General features: G+C 41.2%; 1 protein-coding gene across 6 annotated transcripts in view; it reads right to left on the bottom strand.

Annotated features, from left to right (window-relative positions):
• Positions 1 to 2,099: 2,099 nt before the first annotated feature.
• The window catches only part of TCAIM (T cell activation inhibitor, mitochondrial), a 69,877-nt gene continuing 46,293 nt past the window's right edge, over positions 2,100 to 25,683 (bottom strand). For all 6 annotated transcript variants that reach the window (XM_064366979.1, XM_012470719.2, XM_012470725.3 and 3 more), the window contains 6 exons: positions 23,971 to 24,093; positions 20,221 to 20,318; positions 19,875 to 19,966; positions 15,663 to 15,895; positions 14,921 to 15,052; positions 2,100 to 4,108 (listed from right to left, as the gene is read on the bottom strand). In XM_064366979.1, the coding sequence (XP_064223049.1) occupies positions 3,868 to 4,108; positions 14,921 to 15,052; positions 15,663 to 15,895; positions 19,875 to 19,966; positions 20,221 to 20,318; positions 23,971 to 24,093 (919 nt within the window). In that variant the 3' untranslated portion in view covers positions 2,100 to 3,867. The remainder of the gene's footprint in view (positions 4,109 to 14,920; positions 15,053 to 15,662; positions 15,896 to 19,874; positions 19,967 to 20,220; positions 20,319 to 23,970; positions 24,094 to 25,683) is intronic.

Genomic DNA, 25,683 nt, shown 5'->3' with positions numbered 1-25,683 from the left:
AATTATCCATATTCTAACTCTGATGAGGCCTCTGATATCCAGAAAATTCTTTCTGTCTTACCACTGCCTTGCCTGCTTTGGCTTAAACCAATATGGGTGCAGCTGGCCAACCATTCAGGATGAAGGACATTCTAACCTTGGGCTGTTAGGGGGAAGGTGGCTTCATGGACATCCAACTTCTCTGCTGTCCCATTGCGGAGCTCACCTTTCCTCAAGGAAGTGGTTCTGGTCAGAACAGAGGGTTCCAGCCAACCCAGGTGAGGGCTTGAGACAGAGGTCCCCAGTGAGCCCCAGACCTGGATGGGCTGGCCCTACAGATCAGGCAGTGGGGAGGGCCCTGGGCTGGGACACACCAGATGGCCCTGGCTGGCTCCTCTTACAATGATCCCTGGCCCTGGGTTTGAGGGATGTGGGAAGTACACACAACCCTGGCTCTGTCCAGTCCCTGTCACATGTGCGACGTCGCCTTGCTGGTCTGGTACACAGGGCCCTCTGCGCGGTTTCCCTGAACATGTGGCCTCCATCCTGTGGTGACCTCCATGCCTGGGCTGTGCTGGGTGTGCAGTCATTAGTGAGCACAGCACAGCATCGAGTTCTGGAGCCAGTAGGCCTTGATTTGGCGTCTTCACTTCACTTCACTGGCAAGCGAAGCTGAAGATGGGGATCCTGCACTTCTGGGTGGGGATAAAAGTGAGGCACCAGGGCTGGTACCCACACAGATTATCCCTGCCTCCCAATCACACTGCCCCTCCTGAGGCGTGTCTGCTGTCCTGCTGACCTAGACGTCTCTGGCTCATGCAGGCCACCAATAGTTCTAGGCCAGTGCCCATGCTAGTGACAAATGAGAAAGTAAGAAATACCAAACACCAGGTTGTAGTAGCTGAGACTTGGGGAAAGTGGGGTCCCACAGCACCGACGCAGGTCTCATCTATCTGGGGCACTGGCTGCTCCATTTCTGTCTTCTTGTGCTTGCCCAACTGCTATGGAATAAGGGGTACCCAGGCTGGTGGCCGAGGACCGCCATGTGAGCAGTCTGGCTTCCTGAGGCCGACTTGCTCAGGGTGGCAAGAACCTCCAGGAACATGCCTTGGTGCCTCCTTTTATAGGTAAGGAGACTGAGGCCAACTGAGGGGTGGGCCTTGCACCTGGGGCCACTCAGCATGTGCAGCCACTGGGACTCCATATCAGGGTCATGTTTTCCCCATGGGATGGAACCTGTTGTAACCCTGCCATGTCAGAGGGCCCGCTGTTGGGGTCTTTGGCCAGGTGGCACAGGTAGGGGGGTGGTCTTGGAACAGGGTGGGCACTTCATGGTTAGGCAGTTGCCAGGCCTCACTGAATGCCTCTGTGGCTCCTGTACCCTGGCCTGTGGGTGGGAAGCTGCCAGGACCATGGTCCCCTACAGAGGAGCCTGAAGCCTTGGGGCCCATCAGCCTCCATGGGACTCATTTGATCTGCTTGGTTTACTCCAGGGAAGCCTGGGCAGAATTCTCCAGGGAAGCTGGGGGTGGGGCAGCAGGCTCCATGAAAGAGGCCAAGTTAGTAAGGGGACGCAGGGGCATCAGGTTGCTGGGACAGTGACCTGAGCTGGAGGGGTTAGCTCCAGGGACCTCTGTCTGGGATGTATACTTAAGATGCCAAAGGTGAGCTGGCCTTGGAGATACCCCTGGCCCCTCTTATCCCACCTGCCCACTTCTGAAAGCCCAACACCCTCTCATTAGCTCAGGGAGGCTGCCTGGAGGTGGAGTCCTTTAAGAGAAGGAGGAAGTAGGGCCTGGGAAGAACCTGTCCTGGGGACACATACGCCTTCCTGCCAGGATAGCCTGGGCAGGGGAGGGCAGGCCTGTTTCTTCCTTGGGACAGGCCGAGTCCTGAGCTGGAGCTCAGGTCCCTTTGGAGACCACTTCTCACCTGAGGCTTTGTAGAAACAGTGAGAGGGGTCTGCTCCTGTGCCAGCTTTCAGTGGGGGACAGAATTTTCTCTTTCACGTTAGAGTGGGAGAGGAAGTCAAGTAGGCATATACAAGTACCAATTTCTTCTAATTTCCTGTTACACTGGAATACTTCTAAAACTACTAATAGTTGGGTAACAGACAAAAGTTATCTGGTTGATGTAGGTATTATTTATTATGTAACAATTAGTTCTGAGACAAAATCCAATTCAAAACATATTACTGAGGATTCTATATTACTATATTTTAGAAATGCTATAATACAAACCTAATTTTCCAATACATTTTCTTACATAACATTTAAGGAATTTTTCACTATCATTATTTGGCTCTGGAAAATCTTTACAGGAGACATTTGTTACACTAGAAAACAAAATTGAAGTATAGTTGTTACGCACGGTTAAAAGGGATGATACGCACAAACTATAATAATTACAAATCAGTGCTTCTTTTGAATACACATTTGAATGTAAACTTTTAAAATAATCAGTGTTTTAGATAAATATAAAACATACTTCAAGAACTGATTTTAACATCTCCTTTACTTTCTAATGCTCTTTAGAAAAAATTCCTTTCTGATTCATTCAGCAGCAAGAGCCCAAAAATGGTGTTCCAAACCAGGATTCACCTTGTCCTCTTCCGAAATGATCTGAAGAGGTTTTGGATTGGTTAAAGATATTGCCCAAAGGAATCGTAGGGTAAATCTGAGCTAGAAACACTGAATCCAGAGATCAGGTCTCTCGACCATGCCAGAGTCACCATCAACCACTTGGGGTTAAATTGCATTGCTATGAATGGAAGGTGACTCTGAGGGGCTTTAACCATGCCGGGGCTGATGAAAGGGTTTCAAACATCAGTAAGAACAGTAAGATCGTGGCTGAGAAGGGTGACAAGAAATCCTGAATGGTATGAACCATTTTACACTTGATTCTATTTCCTAGAGCTCTTTGGGAAACAAGCAAGAATTTTCCTGGATGGTGTTGGCCATGAAACAAATGAGTCACCTCATTAAATGATTTAAAAACATTTCCTGTTGATTTCATACTACCAACAGTTGAAATATTTTAATGGATAGGAGAAATTACAGGTTTAAAATTAAACTCTCCGTCACTGAAGATGTTTTAATAAACTGGTTATCAGACTGCTTATGACAATGTCAGTACCATATATTCAACTGCTTTTAGTCCTTCTAGTCTTTCTCTTGGCAAAATTTGTGGTTGTCTACTTTTTGCTACCTATCAATCACCTGTTTTGGACATTAACTGTCAATTACTGGCTGCAAAATATATATGTGTGTATTTACATGAGATGTAACTATACAGATGCATGTTGAATTGTAGACATGAGTTCTATTATTTCGGAGTTATACTCTATGAGACCTGTTTATATTTACACACATATACCTGTCCAGCCCCAACTCAACATTCATTCATATAAAAATATATGACTATTGTAGAATCTTTCATTTACCTATCACTAAAAATATGCTATTTCGTTCTAGCATCTTTTTATCTAGCCTCGCCAATCAACATTGTAAGACTGGAATATAAAATATTTTGATTTATTTAAAATTATTATTATTATTTTTTGAGACAGGGTCTTGCTCTGTCGCTCAGGCTGGCGGGCAGTGGCTCACCGTAGCCTTGGCATCATGGGCTCAAGTGATCCTCCTATCTTAGCCTCCCTAAGTAGTTGGGGACCACAGGCATGAGCCACCAAGTCTGGCTTATAAAACCTTTTTTAAAATACATTTCCTAGCAGAAATTATTTTATTTTAAAAGTCTACTTTTAAAGCAGCAGTTAGAAACTTTGTTCTTATAATATGTAAATAATACTGTTATATCAAATTGTGGATTTAAATATTTTTAATTTAAGTTCCTTTCTTATCTCTTAAAAAAATAAAACAGATTTCTGTGTTACTTAATGGCTTCTCCATTCTTCCAATTCCAAGGAATACAAAGGTCTCCGTCTTGCATAACAGAGTAAAAATGTGAAACGCAGAGGTGCATCCCATGTAGGTAAGGCAGTGATTGTTCTAGAAGTCTCTTACAACAATCCACCATTTGTATACTAGAAATGCTGGGCTCTTTATATAACTTCTCCAGAGAAAATTTCTTTGTTGACTCCTGTATCAATTCATTTTCAATAACCTTTAACCTATTATATAGAGAATAAAAATATTGCCATAAGCTATAACCAAATAAATTAACACACAATGTAAATATAGTCTTACATACTGGGGCTATAACTGCACTCACAACACTGAAAATGCCACCCACAAAGGCCACATTAAACATTTGGAAGGCATGTCGAAAATCATCATGCATTAAATCTTTTGAGTTACTGCCACGTGGATCTCTAAAAGTATTTGTTAATCTTTTTAGCAGTAAAGGGCTAAAAATAACATAAAATTTAAAAAGCTCTTATATTGCCTTACCTAGAAGCTGTTAGTGACCGAAGAAAGCAGAAAACGAAGAATATAAAACCTCTAGCTTTAGGAGCCACCTGAAGTTTTACCCTTGGGCAGTAATGCCATCTAAAGATTTCCCAGATAAACAGCAGGCTCACAGCAAACCAGGACCTGAGGAGGACAGGTTCTCTTCACTCTGACTCTCCTATCTCACCAGCCCCCTGTCTCTTTCTTCCCTCCCCTCTGCCTGAGGTTACAACTCTCTTATTCCATCAGGGGCTTCAGTTCAGGTCTACAAAGTATACAACTCTAGACAGAACTCAGTTTCTCAAATACTTTCTCCCACAGGTGGCAAGTGCCTAGGGATATGGTGCTTTGGTAAGTGAATTCAATGTGCTATATCTAGACCAACACATGAGTTACTCAGCAAGTCCATTTAACAAAGTGAGTCAAGCAAAACTGCCATGGTCATGTCCCTGAACCAGTCTATTTTAAATACTTCATTGGTTTAAGATGTCCAAATAGCTTATATTTAATCACTCTTAAACTCTGCATAGAAAATTAGGTACTATAAAATTTCCATGAACTAGACAGTAAAAAACAGAAATGGTCATAGCAGTTAGTTATCCTGGCCTATAATACTGAATCGCTTTCTCTAACAATACCCTGATCACTTCTCAAGTGCTGTTTGCTTTTTTTGTAAGATTACTCCCCTACGCAGTGCTGCTTAGAGATTTAAGACAGACAGACAGCAGTCAGGGCTGACGGTTCTGAAAATGCTCCAGCTGGGTCTGCTTCTCATCTCTCCAGGATTAGACAGGAATAACTCAAACTTCTATCAATAGAAGGGGATGAGTAACTTTTTCTGTAAAGGGATTTTTCACTTGTCAAGAAAAGAGATACTAACAACTAGGCTTAGAAATGAAAAGCCTTGCAGTGTGACCATGTTGCTACATAGTTCTCTAACAGTACATCTTTAAAATCTGGGCAAGACTCTCATTCTCATTCCTTTCAGGAGAAGCCTACAGTCTCATCCCCGGGTTTCCCAGACTCATGGGTCACAAGCTTTATATCAGGAGAATCCATCAGTTCTTCTGGGGTACAATCTTAGAGAAGCATCTAGTCCTGAGAAGGCAGCCCTTGGTAAGGTTCCCCAGGGCTGTCCTCTCAACAGGAAAATAACGTGTACCAGCCTCTCCTCATCCTTGGGTGCCTCTGCAGTCTGCAGGAGATTAAAAAATTTTTTTTTTTTTTTTCTGAGACACAGTCGCACTCTGTCACCCAGGCTGGAGTGCTGGATCTTGGCTCACTGCAACCTCTGTCTCCCAGGTTCAAGTGAGTCTCCTGCCTCAGCCTCCCAAGTAGCTGGCATTACATGCATGCACCACCATGCCAGATATTTTTGTATTTTTAGTAGGGATGGGGTTTCGCCATGTTGGCCATGCTGGTCTTCAACTCCTGACCTCAGGTGATCCGCCCACCTTGGCCCCCAAAAAGTGCTGGGATTACAGGCGTGAACCACTGTGCCCAGTTTAGGAAATATTTAAAATACTTTTAAAAATTATTTTTTGATTTTCCTTATAATTTTTTTGCTTTATTATATTAATACTTGAGAGAGAGAGAAGAGACAGGCTGAGAACACACAAGAGAAACACTGTAACGTGGGTGTCTGTGTGAGTACAGGGATTGTGGAACAGGCCTGGAACCAGAACAGAACTTCTGTTCTGTTGGTGAGAAGTTTTCTTCCAATGTTAAAAAATAGGCCACACATTTCCTAGGGGGAAATAAACCTCCTTTCTCTTAACAAAAGTTATATTTTATTTTATTTATTTTTTTATCTGTAGCTCAAAATCTTTTTTTTTTTGAAGAAAGAAAGAGAGAAAGAAAAAAAAAGAATGAAGAAGAGGAAGAAAAAGGAAGAGAAAGAGGGAGAGAGAACGGGAGTATTGCTTTATTGCCCAGGCTAGAATGCAGTCTAAAAATGGGAATTGAAAACCTCTTTTATGCCAATAATTGTGCTTAACAATGGAGACAGGAAGGAATAAGGGAAGAAAATAACAAACAAGCAGCCAACCAATATTTCATTGAAACCTATGAAATGCTATGCAATTATTGAGGAGTGATTTACTTCCAATTATGTAGTCACTTTTGGAATAGGTGTGCTATGGTACTGATAAGAATGTGTGTTTTGTGTATTTGAAGTGGAGAGTTCTATAAATGTTTTTTAAGTTTACTTGTTCCGGGTCTGAGTTCAAGTCCTGGATATCCTTGTTAATTTTCTATCTCATTGATCAGTCTAATATTGACAATGTGATGTTACAGTCTCCCACTATTATTGTGTGGGAGGCTAACTCTCTTTATAAGTCATTAAGAACTTGTCTTATGTATCTGGGTGCTCCTGTATTGGGTACGTGTATATATAGGATTGTTAGCTCTTCTTGTTGCATTGATCCTTTTACCACTATGTAATGTCCTCCTTTGCCTCTTTTGATCTTTGTTGCTTTAAAGTCTATTTTATCAGAGGTGAGAATTGCAACTCCTGCTTTTTATTTATTTATTTATGTTTGCTCTCCATTTGGTTAGTAAATCTTCCTCTGTCCCTTTGTTTTGAGTCTTTGTGTATCGTTGCATGTGAGATGGGTCTGGATACGGCATACCGATGGGTTTTGGCTTTTTATCCAGTTAATAATATATAGGAGTTTAATACTGCCATTTGATGCTAGCTGGATATATTTTTGGAAAGGCTGATACTGGTTGCTCCTTTATATGTATAGTGCTTCTTTCAGAAGATTCTGCAAAGCAGGCCTGGTGATGGTGAAATCTCTAAGTACTTGTTTGTTTGCAAAAAATTTTATTTTTCCTTCGCTTTTGGAAGCTCAGTTTGGCTGGATATGAAATTCTGGGTTGAAAGTTCTTTTCTTTAAGGATGTTGAGCCGGGCGCGGTGGCTCACGCCTGTAATCCCAGCACTTTGGGAGGCCGAGGCGGGTGGATCACGAGGTCAAGAGATCGAGACCATCCTGGTCAACAAGGTGAAACCCCGTCTCTACTAAAAATACAAAAAATTAGCTGGGCATGGTGGCGCGTACCTGTAATCCCAGCTACTCAGGAGGCTGAGGTAGGAGAATTGCCTGAACCCAGGAGGCGGAGGTTGTGGTGAGCCGAGATTGCACCATTGCACTCCAGCCTGGGTAACAAGAGCGAAACTCCGTCTCAAAAAAAAAAAAAAGGTCACTTTCTTTGGCCGGGCGCGGTGGCTCAAGCCTGTAATCTCAGCACTTTGGGAGGCCGAGGCGGGTGGATCATGAGGTCAAGAGATCGAGACCATCCTGGTCAACATGGTGAAACCCCGTCTCTACTAATACAAAAAATTAGCTGGGCATGGTGGCGCATGCCTGTAATCCCGGCTACCCAGGAGGCTGAGGCAGGAGAATTGCCTGAACCCAGGAGGCAGAGGTTGCAGTGAGCCGAGATCGTGCCATTGCACTCCAGCCTGGGTAACAAGAGTGAAACTCCGTCTCAAAAAAAAAAAAAAAAAAAAAAGGATATTGAATATTGGCCCCCACTCTTTTCTGGCTTGTAGGGTTTCTGCTGAGAGATTTGCTGTAAGTCTGATAGGCTACCCTTTGTGGGTAACCTGACCTTTCTCTCTGGCTGCTCTTAGTATTTTCTCCTTCATTTCAACTCTAATAAATCTGACGATTATGTGCCTTGGGGTTGGTCTTCTTGAGGAATATCTTTGTGGTGTTCTCTGTATTACCTGGAGTTGAATATTGTCCTGTCTTACTAGGCTGGGAAAGTTTTCCTAAATAATCTCCTGAAGAGTATTTTCCAACTTGGATTCATTCTCTTCGTCACATTCAGGTACACCTACCAAACGTAGATTAGGTATTTTCACATAGTCCCGTATTTCTTGGAGACTTTGCTCATTCTTTTTTATCCTTTTTTCTCTAATCTTGACTTCTCGTTTTATTTCATTAAGTTGGTCTTCGAACTCTGATATCCTTTCTTCTGCTTGATCAATTCGACTGTTAAAACTTGTGCATACTTTGCGAAGTTCTCGTGTTGTGTTTCTCAGTTCCATTAATTCACCTATATTCCTCTCCAAATTGTTTATTCGCATTAGCATTTCGTCAAACCTTTTTTCAAAGTTCTTAGTTTCTTCGCATTGGGTTAGAACAAGTTCTTTTAATTCACAGAAGTTTCTTATCATCCACCTTCTGAAGCCTACTTCTGTTAATGGAACGCACTCGTTCTCCATCAGGGCTTGTTCCGTTGCTGATGAGGAACTGTGATCCCCTGTAGAGGGAGAGGCATTCTGATTTTGGGTAGTCTCAGCCCCTCTATGCTGGCTTCCTCCCATCATTGTAAATTCATCCACCTGTCGTCTTTGTGATTTCGGACTTTCAAATTAGCTTTCTGAGTGGACGTCCAACCTGTTGATTCCCAGTGCCGAAATCTGAGCAATCCACTGCGCCGGCCAAAACAGTGGTGTTAAGATTGATGGTGCTTCCCTGCCCGGGAATTGGCCAAAAGGGGACCCAGTCCCACTCAGTCTGCACCAAGAACTGCTGCACTGAGGCGCCAGCAAAACCGCCGTGCCGGCCACAAGAGTCGTGCTGGCGACCCATGGGGCTCCTCCACTGGGAATCTCCTGGTCCGTGAGCAACAAAAATTCTTCTGAAAGTGTGGCGTCCTCTCGTTCTCTGCACTTCCACTGGGAGCTACAATCCCGAGCTGCTAGTGGTCAGCCATCTTGGATCTCTCTCCAGTTATATTTTAAAAATGTATTTATTACTTATTTATATTATTTTTACAGATATGGTCTTACTCTGTTGCCCAGGTTGGAGTGAAGTCATTGCAGCCTTGACCTCCTAGGCTCAAGCGAAGCTCTCACCTCAGCCTCCTGAGTAGCTGGGACCGCAGATGCAGACCAACATACTTAGCTAATTTTAAACTTGTCTGTAGAGACAGGGTTCCCCTGTTGCCCCGGCTGGTCTTGACCTCCTGGCCTCAACTACCTCAGCCTCCCAGAGTACTAAGATTACAGGTGTGAGCCACTGCACCCAGTCTATTTTCTAATATATATTTTTTAAAACACTAAGTTTAACGATTCTACCTTTAACATCAGAATGTGAGTTCCACAAGGGTATTTGTCCTGTTTGCCTGTATCAGCACTAGTGACTTTTTACGGTGCTTGGCAGGCATGTAAGTACTCATTAAATATTAGTTGAATGAATAAATGAACATTTTTTAAATGGTTGTTTTTTGTTTTTCTTTTTGAGACAGTCTCACTCTGTTGTCCAGGCTGGAGTGCAGTGGCATGATCTCTGCTCCTCTTCCGCCTCCTGGATCCAAGCAATTCTCCTACCTCAGCCTCCTGAGTAGCTGTGACTACAGGCGCCCGCCACCATGCCAGGCTAATTTGTGTATTTTTAATAAAGATGGGGTTTCACCATGTTGGCCAAGCTGGTCTCAAACTCCTGACCTCAGGTGATCCACCCACCTCAGCCTCCTAAAGTTCTGGGATTACAGGTGTGAGTCACTGCACCTGGCCTTGAGGTAGGGTCTTGCTGTTGCTCTGGCTGGAGTACAGGGGCATGACCATGGTTCACTGGAGTCTTGACCACCCAGGCTTAAGCAAACCTCCTGCCTCAGCTTCCCAAGTAGCTGAAACTACAGGTGCACACCACCATACCCAGCTAATTTTTAACTTTTTTGTAGAGATGAGGTCTCAACATATTGCCCAGGCTGATCTTCAACTCCAGGGCTCAAGTGATCCTCCTGCCTCAGTCTCCCAAAGTGCTGGGATTATAGGTGTGAGCCACCATGCCTGGTCTTTAGTCACTGTTTCTACTACATGCAAGTATCGGAACTACTTAAACATTCTTTTATTACTGTACATTTTGATTGTTTCCAACTTATCGAAGTGATTTTAAAATTTGAAATATATGATATAGAGTAAAAGGAAACATCTGAGTGGGTTACTATAAAAACATAAAGAAGTGTCCCTGCTAGAGAAAGGTGGTTGATTCTCAGGCACAGGTTACCCTGGGTTATTACTACCCTACAGAAAAACTATGAACTAGCTTATCACCAGCCTCCAAAGGACTAGGGGTTCCACAGGCAGCAAACACTGTCCACATGCCAGCCAGGCAATGCTAAGAGATAGGAGCTACAAGTCATACAGTCAGTCTTGGGATGGGCATGTGGGTTGTACATACTAGCTTAGAAGAGTGTGGGTTTTTTTCTCTTTTTTTAACTGTTCAGCAAGCTGAGGGTCCTGCAGAGCTACTCCGAGGGCCCTGTGAGTGTGGGTGGCCTCTAGTTCCTTTTCTCTTGAACTAGAACAGCTGAGAGCTTTAATCTTATCAGGCTGATGCAAAAGTAATTGTAGTTTTTGCCATTTTTTTAATGAACTGAAACTTAAGAATCCACCTTATAAGTTAAAAAGTATCTGAAAACTACTCTCTAGGAACATGCTTCATCAAAGGAAAGAAGTTAGTCTTCATCACTACCCTGCAAATATAATGAAGGTGTCTTACTAGGGCAGGGACAGCAGAGTAAAGGAAGGAAGGGGAGACTCCAAAGCAGAGGAGAGGCTCCTGGGCCCAGAGTCAGGGGCACCACGGTGATGACTGAGCAGGAAGGAAGGCTGGGACCAGCAACAAGTGCTTCCTCTTCTTGGGCACTAAATATAGGGATGAGGACTCTGGGGCCCAGAGCCAGAAAGAGGCTAAGGAAGCAAGTGAAAGGTCAAAGGGTATTTCCTGAAGGACCCCCTGTGTGCCAGGCACCCAACCCAGCTGGGCCTGGCACTGGAGGGCACAAAATAGACTGAATTCTGCCCTCAGCGGGTTTACCTTCTGTTGGGCGGGAAAGAGAGAGAGAATACATTAAGGAGGAAACAGCAAATTTGCCGAGGTGGACAGAGAAAGGCACGCCAGCTGAGGTGGAGAGGAAAGTACAGCAGAGGGTAGGGGCTCCATGCTGCGAGTTGTGTGGCCAGAGAAGGTGGAATGTGAGCAGGGCCTGAGGAAGCTGACATTTCTGAGGAAGGAGAGCCCCAGGCTGGGGGAAAGCACACAGGCCCAGGAGTGGATACACACCCAGAGTGCTCGAGGAGGGTAAAAACGATGGAGCAGAATGAGTGAGAGGAGAGTCCCAGTAGCTGAGCTGAGAGAAGCAGGGGAGTGGGCAGAGGGCCTTGTGGGCACCAGGCAGAGGAGTGGCAGCTCCAACTAGCTTCCCACTTCCGCTCTGAGAACAGTCCACTTCGGGTCGAGGAGGTGCTGAGTGTGGAAGCCTGAAGACCAGACAAGGGGCCATCAAAAAATGATGGAGGCTCAGACCAGGTACGGCAGGAAAGGAAAGCAGCGGTGAGTTTTTTTCCAGGTGTGCTCTGAAAGGTGGACTGGGGTCGGGAGTGAGATGGGAGATGAATCAAGATGACTCATGGGTTTATATTCGCCTGAGCAACTGACAGGATGGAACATTCAGAAATTGACCTATTTGAATTTTATTTCTTTTCACTTTCCTTTCTCAGTCTAATAGCATTACTCCAAAGCTATAAAATGGCCATAGAGAAAAAGAGGAAAAGCAGCCGATAGGTTACAGCAAACAAAATAATCAGTCTTAATGATGAACAGTTGGCTAGAATTGCCTTGAGGGTTAAAGCAGATGTAAAATTTAGAAAAGAAATAGCAGGAACAAATACTTAACAACCAATCAAGAGGTAGGTGTGATAGGATCCGGCCTACTGAGTTGTCATCAGTTCCATAAGGAAAAAAAAGGGATGCTGCTCCTTCATTTATTTTATACATAAAATTATCCCACTGTCTCGTGCTAAAAGGAGGGCTTTCACGGTTAGTTGCCATCTCTTCTCTCTCCTTACTTATTTATTTTTCAGAGATGGAGTCTCACTCTGTTGCCCAGGTTGGAGTGCAGTGGCTTGATCTCGGCTCATTGCAACCTCCGCCTGCTGAGTTCAAGTGTTTCTCCTGCCTCAGCCTCCTGAGTATCTGGGATTACAGGTGTGTGCCAGCACGCTCAGCTAAGTTTTGTATTTTTAGTGGAGACAGGGTTTTGCATGTTGGCCAGGCTGGTCTCAAACTCCTGACCTCAAGTGATCCTCCTGCCTCGGCCTCCCAAAGTGCTGGGATTACAGGTGTGAGCCACCGCACCCAGCCTCTCTCTATATTTAAAATTCCTGGCTTTTTAAATGAGCACTTTATGGAAACTGAGCCTCACATAAACAGTAAGGCAGAAGAACTGCTTTCACCAGCACTGTGCTAAAAAACCTGGTCCCATAACCCTGTCCTCTTCTCTCCTTGAAACATCCCTCCATGGACATGTGCAATGGCATCCTCTCCAGCTTCCATCCTGGTCCCATAACCCTGTCCTCTTCTCTCCTTGAAACGTCCCTCCATGGACACGTGCAATGGCATCCTCTCCAGCTTCCATCCTGTTCCCTGCTATTGCCTTCCCTTGTCCCCTGTGCTCCCAGGGTGTCAGCTTTAGCTCTTCCCACTCGACTGTGCTCCAGCGACCACTGACAAATTTACATCACTCACATTTCCTACTAGAAATAATTCCAGGAGGCAGAGACCATGTCTGAGTCTTTCTATCAATGGCACTGATCTCAGCTTTGGGTACATAACAGTCATAGTAAATGCTGGCTAAGTAAATGACCTCATTTCTTCACAGGTGATACATAAAATATTATCAAGCAATATCTTACCACCTACAAAATAGTAAACTGTTCGCTATAATAGCACTCCTTCAAAGATACAAACAACATAAAAACAACACTGCTTAGGAACTAAAATGATACATGTATTTTTTTGAGACAGGATTTTATTATGTCACCCAGGCTTGAGTGCAGGGGTGCGATCACAGCTCACTGCAGCCTTGACCACCTGGGCTCAATCAATCCTCCTACCTAGCTGGGATACAGGCATGTGCCACCATGCCTGGCTAATTTTTTTTTTCCGCATCATATTGCCCAGGGTTTCACCATGTTGCCTAGCCTGGTCTTGAACTCTTGGGCTCAAGTGATTCTCTCATCTCAGCCTCCCAAAGTGCTGAGATTACAGGCTTGAGCCACTGTGCTCGGCCTAAAATGCTTTTTAACTTTAAGTTTTCTTCTCAACATAACTAAAATGCAGATAAAGTTTTCTTTATATCAATAGTTAAAAGGTTTAGTTATTATTTATTATTTATTTTTTAAGAGACGGAGTCTAACTCTTTCGCCTAGGCTGGAGTGTAGTGGCGTGATCTTGGCTCACTGCAACCTCCCCACCTCCTGGGTTCTAGCAATTCTCCTGCCTCAGTCTCCCAAGTAGCTGGGACTATAGGCGCATGCTGCCAGCCTGGGTAATTTTTTTTTTTGTATTTTAGAGACAGGGTTTCACTGTGCTGCCAAGGCTGGCCTCAAACTCCTGTGCTCAGGCAATCCACCCACCTTGGCTTCCCAAAGTGCTAGGATTACAGGCATGAGCCACTGCGCCTGGCCTTTTTTTTTCTTTTTTTGAGACTGAGTCTCGCTCTGTCGTCCAGGCTAGAGTGCAGTGGCGTGATCTCTGCTCACTGCAACCTCCGCCTCCTGGGTTCAAGTCATTCTCCTGCCTCAGCCTCCTGAGTAGCTGGGGCTACAGGTGACTGCCACAACACCTGGATAATTTTTGTATTTTTAGTAGAGATGGGGTTTCACCATGTTAGCCAGGTTGATCTCAAACTCCTGACTTCAAGTGATCTGCCTATCTCGGCCTCCTGAAGTGCTGGGATTACAGGCGTGAGCCACTGCACCTGGCCTAAGATGATTTTTTACTTTAGGGTTTCTTCTCAACTTAATTAAGATACAGATAAAGTTCTGTTTTTTTTTTGAGACGGAGTTTCACTCTTGTTATCCAGGCTGGAGTGCAATGGTGCGATTTCGGCTCACCGCAACCTCCACCTTCTGGGTTCAGGCAATTCTCCTGCCTCAGCCTCCTGAGTAGCTGGGATTACAGGCACGCGCCACCATGCCCAGCTAATTTTTTGTATTTTTAGTAGAGATGGGGTTTCACCATATTGACCAGGATGGTCTCGATCTCTTGACCTCATGATCCACCCGCCTCAGCCTCCCAAAGTGCTGGGATTACAGGCGTGAGCCACCGCACCCAGCCCGATAAAGTTCTTTTTATATCAATAGTTAAAAAAAATTTAAACAATAAAGATTGCTGTTAATGAAGTAATAATCAGTATTTTTCCTTGTTGCCAGTCTTTTCCATCTGGAAAATTCCTTGCTGATATTCTTATTTTTCATTCTGTTCCTGAATTGACTTTTATATTAAGAAGCTGTCCTTCTCAAACTGAGGTCCATGGTGGTAACATAATTTACGTTATTATACTTATAAAACATGTAATCTCTTGCAGGTAGGGAATATGTAAATATGGAATATCTACAAATTAGTCAATTTCCTAAGCTTTACACAGTTTCCAAGTCCCATATTTATGAGTTCCAAATATCTGTCAGTTAGACTGAATGAAGTGACTTTACAGAGGACTGGCAGTACTTACTCTTCCTTTCTTTTCATGTTCTCTCTTGCCTGCTGAGCTTTGGTGAGAATAAACCACTGGAGATTTGCTGGATCGCAGAGTGTTGGAATATTAAAATGCCCGAGTTCATGCAAGCTTGGAGCATATCTGTCACTGCAATAAAATATACATTAAAGGAAAAACCGTTGACCCTCTCCTCTCCCCAACCAGGGAGAATTTTTATTAGTCTTTGGGAAAATTTAAAACAAAAATCATCAAGAAAAGTCACTTCGAAAGTATAGCAAACACTGATTAAAGCTTTGCTGCCCCCGAAGACACACTTCTTCAGGATTGTGACATGCTTGCAAGCCCTCTGATCTTTCTTATCTATCACATGCCAGGGGTGACCTGCTGCACAGTGAGGTTGTGAGAGTTAAAGACAGAATGCATGTAAATACCCAGCATAGTTCTCGGCAAACAGCGTATACACCACAAATGTTGGCTACCAATTTAATATTAGTTTAATCTTACAATGTTTTCCACTGGATTGACTTTGCCCAGTAAATCTGTTCAGCAATATATTCAAATAATGTTCTAGACATTAAATCCTTCAGTCCTCCCATGCTGGTATTTCTAGTATGTAGAAGAGGGTTGCTAACACAAGTAGTGGCATTCTTTTAATTCCTATGAACTACACATCAAAATACAAAACAATTTAATGCATTTGCACACACAACCCACCTAAGGGAAGGAATCGAATAATCCTTCTATCTTAGATATTTACCTGTTAAGGATCATTTGTAAACCACGCAAACTTCGAGGGTGAAAAAGTATTCTATTTTTCAACAGTCTATTATAAAACACATCAAGAAGAGAGTAATATTCTTCAAGTGTCAATACTGGTTGTAATTCTTCAATATAAACAACTTGTATGCCACCTAAAAGATAGCTTATTTGGTCTTCTAAAAGCATCAGCTTCCTCTGAAGGTCAAAGTAACTTGGCAATCTTTCAAAAAGCTACAGTATTAAAAAAAAGGAAATAAATAATTAATTTTATGTTACCATAATAATTTGATTTTAGAATTCCAATAAATGGCATTAAGACATTTTAACAAGAAAATTACTTTCACAGAAGGAAAGTTCAAGTAAGAGATTTAAAAAAAAAGACAATGTAATGCTGGAAATATTAATATTCAAAACAAGCCACTGTAAATCTTTTTTTTTTAAAAATTATTTGTTTTAGGTGAAATGTAAATCAAAACCACACTGAGATATCATCTCATGCCAGTTAGAATGGTGATCATTAAAAAATCTGGAGACAACAGATGCTGGAGAGGATGTGGAGAAATAGGAACACTCTTAGACAGTTGGTGGGAGTGTAAATTAGTTCAACCATTGTGGAAGACAGTCAGGCGATTTCTCAAGGATCTAGAAATAGAAATTCCATTTGACCCAGCAATCCCATTACTGGGTATATGCCCAAAGAACTATAAATCGTTCTACTATAAAGACACATGCACATGTATGTTCACTGAAGCCACTGTAAATCTTTGGGATTTTTAGATGGGAATTTGTGAGGTTCCAAAAAAATAACAATATGCTCCAAATAATGTAAGTCTTATTCCTAAGCACTAATATTTAAATATTTAGATAAGAATCTTAAATTGGTTTAGAATTATTAAATGGTATAATAAAGGTTTTAGAAATAAAGTGTATGTATTTCAACTCAGTGTATTCCTTGAAAATTTACTTTAAAGCAACTAAATGCAATAAACATGACTGTGCACCTACCATGTATGTAAGCACTGAGCTGGGCACTTGAAGTGTACAGAATATAAGAGTTTGTCCCTGTTTGGCTGGGACTCACAGTTGGGGTACAAGGACACAAAAATCCAAATTTAGCATACTAAATACCACATGAGGGTAAGTGGATACAGAGGAGGTTTAGGCAAAGGTTTCTAAGGGAGTCTAATTAGACCAATCTTAAACAGTAAGTAGGATTTAGAAATGGCGCATGAATGTGGGGGATGTTTTAGGGGAAGAAAAAAGAGCATGTGCAAATATGGAACCAAGAAAGGAACAGCCATGTTTGGAAACAATAAGGAGTTTGGTTTGGCTGGCATGTGACCTGCTGCAAGTGAGTGAAAAGAGAAGGGCTGAGGGAGGATGTAGAGGCTGGATCAGGGGAGGACCACTAAGGACTTAAGATTTTCTATTAAAAGCCAGGGCCTTTTAGAAGAGTTGGAAGGCATTAAAACCTCTGCTATAATAAACGCAATAGCTATGTAAAAATTCTACAAATTATTTATAATCTACTTTTAACATCTTGTGGAAAATAATTTTACTCCCTATTTTTCAATTTTTCTCTCTATGGGTTTTACTCATGTACATATGGTAACTACATTTTAAAAACTTTTTGAGATAATTGTAGATTCATATACCTTTCTCTCAACAGTACATCTTATACAATTATTGGTATAATACCACAACCAGGAAATTGACATTGATAGAATTCACTAATTTTACTCAGAGTTCATCAGTTTTACTTGCATGCATTTGTGTGTGTATTTAATTTTCACATGTGTATTCACTGTATTATATGTATATATAATATATAATTTTGACTGTGACACTGCCACAGTCAAAACACACATGAGTTCCATTACAGGGATCCCTTTTATAGCACCGACACCTCTGCTCCCCTGCTCTCTACCTCCTGGCAGCCACTAATCTGTTCTTTTCTATGATTTTATTATTCCAAGGATGTTATGTAAATAGAATCATACAGTTTGTAACTTTTTGAGACTTCTTCACTCACTGCAATGCCCTTGAGGTCCATCCAGTTGCTGCACGTATCAATAGCTCATTCCTTTTCACTGCTGAGTAGGATCCTATGGAATGGATGTACCAGTTTGTTCAGCTATTCACACACTGAACGACGTTCGTTTTTTTCCTAGTTTTTGGCTACCATGAACATTCATGTACAGGTGTTTGTGTGAACATAATTTTTCATTTCTCTGCTGTAAATGCCCAAGGGAAACTGCTGGGTCACATTTGGTTTTGTAAGAAACCATTATAGTCTTTTTTTCAGAATGCCTGTACCACTTTATATTCCCATCAGCAATGTATGAGTGACCCATATTTTTCTGCATTCTCACCAGCATGCCAACTATTTTTCATTTTAGCCATCCTGATAAGTGTGTAGTGATAATGCACTATAGTTTTAAATTGCATTTCCCTAATGGCTAATGATAAATATGTTTTGTTTTTTTTTTTTTGGGATGGAGTCTTGCTCTGTGGCTAGGCTGGAGTGCAGTGGCGCGACGTTGGCTCACTGCAACCTCTGCTTCCTGGATTCAAGTGAATCCCCTGCCTCAGCCTCTTTTTTTTTTGAGACGGAGTTTCGCTCTTGTTACCCAGGCTGGAGTGCAATGGCGCGGTCTCGGCTCACGGCAACCTCCGCCTCCTAGGTTCAAGTGATTCTGCCTCAGCCTCTTGAGTAGCTGGGACTACAGGCGTGCACCACCACACTGGCTTTTTTTTATTTTTTATTTTAGTAGAGACAGGGTTTCACCATGTTGGTCAGGATGGTCTCAATCTCCTGACCTCTTGATTTACCTGCCTCGGCCTCCAAAGATGGTGGGATTACAGGCGTAAGCCACTGTGCCTGGCTAATAAATGTTTTTATGTGCTTACATGTCATGTGTACATTCTCTTTGGTGACATGTCTTTTCATGTCACTTTTTTTGGTTGGATTGGTTTTTTTAGTTGTCCTTTTTGGTTGGATTTTTAACTGTTAAATTTTGAGAGTTTTACATTGCCCTTTTTTAGTTGGATTGGTTTTTTTTTTTTCCTGCTGAAATTTGAGAGTTTTAAAATATATTCTAGATACAATGTCTTTGTCAGATATGTGGTTTGCTAATATTTTCTACCAAATAAAGATTAGATTTGAACAGACACTTCACTAAAGAAGGTAGGTGGATGGCAAATAAGCACATGCAAAGACGTTCACTATTATTTATTATTAGAGAAATGCAAATTAAACTTACAATGAGATTGTACCACAATGAGATTGTACAATGAGATTGTACCACAATCTCATCGTAGGTTTAATTTGCATTAGACTGACTAAAATTAAAAAGATGACCATAGTAAGCGTTGGCAGTTTTTTAAAAAGTTAAAATACCATATGATTCAGCCATTCTATTCTAGGTATTAACCCAAGAGAAAGGAAATATATGTCCACATATTTGTACACAAATGTTCATAGCAGCTTTATTTATAATAGTCCCAAAGTGATACAACCCTATATCCATCAATAGGTGAATGAATAAACAAACTGTAGTATATTTATACAATAAAATAGTACATAGTAATAAAAAGGAATAAACTCCCAATACATGCAACAGCATGGATGAATCTCAAAATAAGTGAGTGAAAGAAACCAGACGCAAAAGTTTGCATGCCCTATGATTCCACTTACGTAAAACTCCAAAACTAATCCATAGTGACAGAAAACACACCAGTGGTTGCTTGGAGATGGGGGTGGTGGGATGGGAGGGAGAGCTTACAAAGGGCCATATGCTCACATATATGCCCAGGTGTTGGATACATTTGCTATCTTAACTTTAATAATGTCTTCATGGGCATACATATATGTCAAAACCTACCAAATAACACATAAGAAACATGTGCAGTTTACTAAATGCCAGTTATACCTCAATAAATCTGTTAAGAACAAGTAAAACAAAACAACAGAATATAAGCTTTCAGGCTGTGCTTCAGAAAAGAAGGCAACATTACCAGATAAAAACTGCCTTAAAAATCAGTCTTTCCTCTTAAGTATTTTAAGTACATGATACTTAAGCATCTAATCTGAAAACAGCTGACGCTATGATTAAAAACATTTTTTTTTTAGTTCACTGACATTATAGCATTGTTGGAAATGAAAGTATATGAGTGATAAGGAGTTTTTAATTTTAAGGCCCTTTCTTACCTTTGTCCAGTGATGATGGACATCCATAGTTCCTAGCATCACATGGCCCACTGCACTCATGCCGGAACGGTCTGTAAATATGACTGTACACCCTGATGATAAAACACAAAACCTTTGGTCATGGTCAAGGAGCTTCATTCTTTCAGCATTGTGCAAATAATTAAATTTAGTATATAAACTCAGGATTAAATTCAGTAGAAGCTTAAAGGTTAACTTTATGCCACTGCTTTATTCAAAGAACAGATTTAAAAGTTCAGCTGTGATAAAGTTACTTGGTTTTCCATTAAAATTTATAGATGTACATAGTAGCTAAGTGATATTTTAAAAGAAAGTGGAAAATGTTTACCTTTTGCTTTTTTAAGTGTTTCCAAATTCTGCTGTGCTAAGCGGCCTAAACTATGCAACTGGCTACAGCGGTGGGCAATGCCCCAGCTCCTCTGCCACCTAGACCAACAGAGCACACAGGAATGTTAACAAGTGGCACCCGAGGAACAACCGAGCACTCAGCACAACTGCCAGAGTCCTTGGGAAGTCAATGAGTTTCTTTCTGAAGCAGGCACGTAACACATTTTGATTGATCATATGCTTCTAAGCTAGCTACTTTTTAAAGAAGCAACCAAATGGAAAATGGATTGTTTACCAGAGGGCAGAAATATTACTACTATGTTCAGGTACTCAAGATTTAAAATAAGCAAATATACAATGTTTCTATTTAAAAATAAGATGATGAAATGGGAAACCTTTGAAAAAAATATTTTTCTTTTTCACATTGTTACAATGATAATGGTTTTGTTTTGTATTCAAGTTCCAAGTAGGAATTCCAGTTAGGTTTATCAGGTTCTCTTTATTGTTTTTGAGACAGGGTCTTGCTCTATCACTCAGGCAGGAGTGCAGTGGTGTAATCACGGCTCACTGCAGCCTTGACCTCCTCTACTCGAGCGATCCGCCTACCTCAGACTCACAAGTAGCTGGGACTACAGGTGTGCGCCACCATGGCTGGCTACTTTAAAAAAATTTCTTAGGCCAGGTGCGGTGGCTCATGTCTTTAATCCCAGCACTTTGGGAGGCCGAGGCAGGTGGATCACCAGGTCAAGAGATCGAGACCATCCTGGTCAACATGGTGAAACCCTGTCTCTACTAAAAATACAAAAATTAGCTGGGCATGGTGGCGCACGCCTGTAGTCCCAGCTACTCGGGAGGCTGAGGTAGGAGAATTGCTTGAACCCAGGAGGCGGAGGTTGCAGTGAACCGATACCGAGACATTGCACTCCAGCCTGGGTAACAAAAGCAAAACTCAGTCTCAAAAAAAAAAAATTTCTTGTAGAGACAGGGTTTCACCATGTTGCTCAGGCTGGTCTTGAACTCCTGGGTTGGGTCAAGCTATCTGCCCGCCTTGGCGTCCCAGAGTGTTGGGATTACAGGCATGAGCCACAGCGCCTGACCTCTGCTTCTTTTTATCTCATTCTAGAGAAAGTGATTTTGATGGAATCATGTAACCTGCTCATTTTATAAACTAATATTAAACCTCAGTAACACATGGAACCTGACAATGACATGATGACAGAGGCCCTGCTGTGTAACTGTGAAGAGTACTGGTCTCGAGTGATGTCAGAAAACCTACCTTGGAATTCTAATTCTGTGGTTTACCAGCTCTGTAACCTTGAACAAGCTGCTTTTAGCCTTCCTAAGGTTTTCACTTTCATGCATGCAAAGTGAGGATGTTTCCTGCTGCACAGGTAGTAGACATCAAATGAGGTAATGTGTGTGAAGGAGTCAGGCATTCAAAATGGGCTCTCAAGAAACTTAGGTTCTTCTTTTATCCTAATACTGATTTTGATGAATGTCATTTCTGATAAAATGAAAACTTGCTTAATAAATTGTTTTTTCTTTAAATTACAATTTAAAAAGTAATATAATTTCAAAGAATATTAATTTTTATTTGAAATTAAAAAATGTAAGTGATAAAGGTAGTAAATGCTGTTTTCATTAAAAATGGTTTATATAGGCTGTTTAGAATGAAAAACAATGCCATTAGTTAATGTTTCTGTTTGTTGGAGTTTTTGGCTAATTTTTTTTAGCAAGTAAAGAAGCCCTCATGCCTATGGTCCTCAAATGTTATGGTCTCAGGACCCTTTTATACCTTAAAAATGGAATACTCCAAAGAGCTTTTTTTTTTTTTTTGAGACAGAGTCTCACTCTGTCACACAGGTTGAAGTGCAGTCGCCTGATCTCAGCTCACTGCAACCTCCGCCTTTCAGGTTCAAGCGATTCTCCTGCCTCAGCCTCCTGAGTGGCTGGGATTATAGGCGTGTGCTACCACGCCTGGCTAATCTTTGTATTTTTAGTAGAGACAGGGTTCTACCATGTTGGTCAGGTTGGTCTCGAACTCCTGACCTCATGATTCACCTGCCTCAGCCTCCCAAAGTGCTGGGATTACAGGCGTGAGCCACCGCACCCGGCTGGGTTACATCTATTGACATTTACCATCATATAAATTAAAGCTGAGAAATTTCTCCATAATACTGTAAAATAATTCTTTTTATGTTTAAGAAATCCTTTCATTTTCCTTGCCCCAGTCCGCTCTGACAGATCTTTTAAAATTACTGTTAGAAAAAGTAATTTGCATGCACCTTGATTTATTTACCTTAAAAACTCTAAGAAATGATCTTACTATTTTGTTTTTAGTTAGAAAAGTTTATGCTAATAGACTATGAAATGGGAAGAACCCTCTATAATAAAAATTGAATCTGAAAATGATCAGGGTGACGATAAAATAACAGATAAATGCATACATACATTCAAACATTCCACACATGGAAGCCTAAAAGAATGCTTTGAAATTCTGAATTATCTTATAAAATGATGATTTGGCTATACAAGAATAGAACATGTAAATACCATCTGTACTCTGTAAACACAGGGAAAAAAGATGTTATTATGGTACACAAATAGTCATTTGGTTTAATATAAGAAAAAAAGTCCTAATAATGAGAACTGAAAACAACAAAACAGGCTATAGCAAAAAGTAACAAAGATGTTTAAACATGAAAACTGGATGATGATTTTTCTGAGTTCTAGAGATGGGAAGTCCATGACTGAATCACCTGATTCCTCCTATTCCCTCCTTACAGTTTTAAGAACTGTTAAATCTATTTTGCAATAAATTTCAGAATGGATCTTTATATAACTGCAATTTCCAAGTTTATGAATACTTACTGAAAAAGTTCTGCTATATAATATAGAACCAAGAATACAACATCCATTTTCTCTTTCCTCTCCTCTTTTTAAACTCAAATACCAATCTTTTAAAACACTTATAATTATTATTATTATTTAGAGATGGGGTCTTGCTGTGTTGTCCAGGCTGGTCTCAAACTCCTGGCCTCAAGTGATCCTCCCACGTTGGCCTCCCAAAGTGCTAGAATTACAGGTATGAGTCACTGTGTCTGGCCTTAATATCTTACAAGATGGGGGCATAATTACTTTTTATATATTACCTGTATATGGAAGAGGATATTTTTCTTACAAACTTATTATGTAAAAGTTTATTATACTAAAAAGTTTATTATGCTAAAAACTTAAACCTTACTTAAGTAACATACATATAATTTGAGATGAAGTCATGCTCTATCACCCAGGCTAGAGAGCAGTGATGCAATTATAGCTCGCTGCAGCCTCAAACTCCTGGGCTTAAGTGATCCTCTTGCCTCAGCCTCCCAAGTAGCTGAGACTACAGGTGCATGCCACAGTGCCTAGCTAATTTTTTAAGTTTTTGTAGAGATGGGGCCTCCATATGTTGCCTAGGCTAGTCTTGAACTCCTGGGCTCAAGTGATCCTCCCACCTTAGCCTCCCAAAATGCTGGGATTACAGGTAAGAGCCACTGTGCTCAGCCTTACTTCAATATTTAAAACAAGAAATTAATAAGAGTTTTCTTACATAGATGAACATTTCATTATGTTCATAAAGATAATTGAAGAGTACTCAGTTATCAGAATAACTGAAGTTAAAGATGCAAATATTTAGCTGCTGAAAAAGCTTATCAGTAGGTAATTCATATTCATTTTAATTTTTAAATTAGGTAATCTTTTCTATTACCTGATATCTGAGAGTTGCAATTGATGAGACAGCTCATCTTTTAAACGATCTAGTTCTTTTCTAAGTGGCAAACTGTTCTTCAGCTTTTTAACAGCACTTTTTCCATTGTTATCTAACCAGGATCTAGAAAGAAAAAGGAGAGAGATATATACTTTGCAATACTAACTATAATATAATATTTCTACTATTAAAAGACACATGCATGCACTTGAACATTCACAATATTAAAGATTTGGAATCAACCTAAATGACAATCAATGACAGATTGGGTAAAGAAAATGTGGTACATATATGCTATGAAATACTATGCAGCCATAAAAAAGAATGAGTTCATGTATTTCATGGGAACATGGATGGAGCTAGAGGCTATTATCCTTAGCAAATTAATACAGGAACAGAAAACCAAATACTGCATGTTCTCACCTATAAATGGGAGCTAAATGATGAGACCACATGGACACAAATGCGGGAACAAGAGACACTGGGGTTCACTTGAGGGTAGAGGATGGCAGGAGGGAGAGGATCAGTAAAAATAACTATTAGGTACTAGGGTTAGTACCTAGGTAATGAAATAAACAGCACAACAAACCCCTATGATGCGAGTTTATTTATATAACACACCTGCACATGTACCCCTGAACCTAAAAGTTAAAAAAAAAATTGTGGCCAAGTGCGATGGCTCATGCCTGTGATCCCAGCACTTTGGGAGGCTGAGGCAGGTGGATCATGAGGTCAAGAGATCAAGACCATCCTGGCCAACATGGTGAAACCCCATCTCTACTATAAATACCAAAATTAGCTGGGTGTGGTGGCACATGCCTGTAGTCCCAGCTACTCAGGATGCTGAGGCAGGAGAATCACTTGAACTGGGGAGGTGGAGGTTGCAGTGAGCTGAGATGGCGCCACTGCACTCCAGTCTGGGCAACAGAGCAAGACTCCATCTCAGAAAAAAAAAAAAAAATTGTACTCAGAAAAAAAAAGGACACATACATTATCTTAAAGCAGACCCAGTGCTAAACTGAGTTTTCAATCAAACCTTTACTTCTATGTATTCTTTCTTGGAACACCTACTTTTAAAATAAGTTGCTTGGAGAACTGCCAACACCTGTCAAATCATATTCTAGCTATGACAACTTCCTTCACATATTAAAAAATTAAATTTTAGTTACATCAAACCAGTCACTAGATTTATAGAGATAGAATAATTTTTTAAAAATTAAAAATACTTCAAAGAATGTTTATTACAACCTTCAGTAGGCTACACTAGATCTTCACTGATGTCAGTCATACACATAGGGGAGCATAGAACTGATACGAATTATGAAGCAAGTGAGGAAATGTAATGGAGCTAAACAGGTGTAAAAGTCAAACTTGACAGACATATCCGACGGGACTAGTGACAATTAAGAGGCAATGGGTCCTGATGAAGGAACATGAAGATTACTTTGTAGATTCTTGCTGGGTGGACTCCAGTTTCCCCTTTATTTTAGTTTTGGATATTACTACCCTGAGCTCCCAATGCTGATTCCCACATCCCTGTAACCTAGTCCCTCCACTGGTCAGACTTTGCCAATCCAGTCATTTGCCACAGTCTTCTTCCAGATGGGTCTCTTCACTGCCCTGGTGCTCACTGACACCTCCATTCCTTTCTACCCAACCAAATGTCCAGTTTCAGTCTCATCTCAACTGTATTAACTCTATAATAAGCTCAGC

This window comes from Aotus nancymaae, unplaced genomic scaffold (assembly GCF_030222135.1).
Source record: "Aotus nancymaae isolate 86718 unplaced genomic scaffold, 86718_ANA_hifiasm-v0.15.2.pri h1tg000067l, whole genome shotgun sequence".
NCBI classification, from domain to species: Eukaryota; Metazoa; Chordata; class Mammalia; order Primates; family Aotidae; genus Aotus; species Aotus nancymaae.
This window is presented reverse-complemented; position numbering and strand designations above follow the sequence as displayed.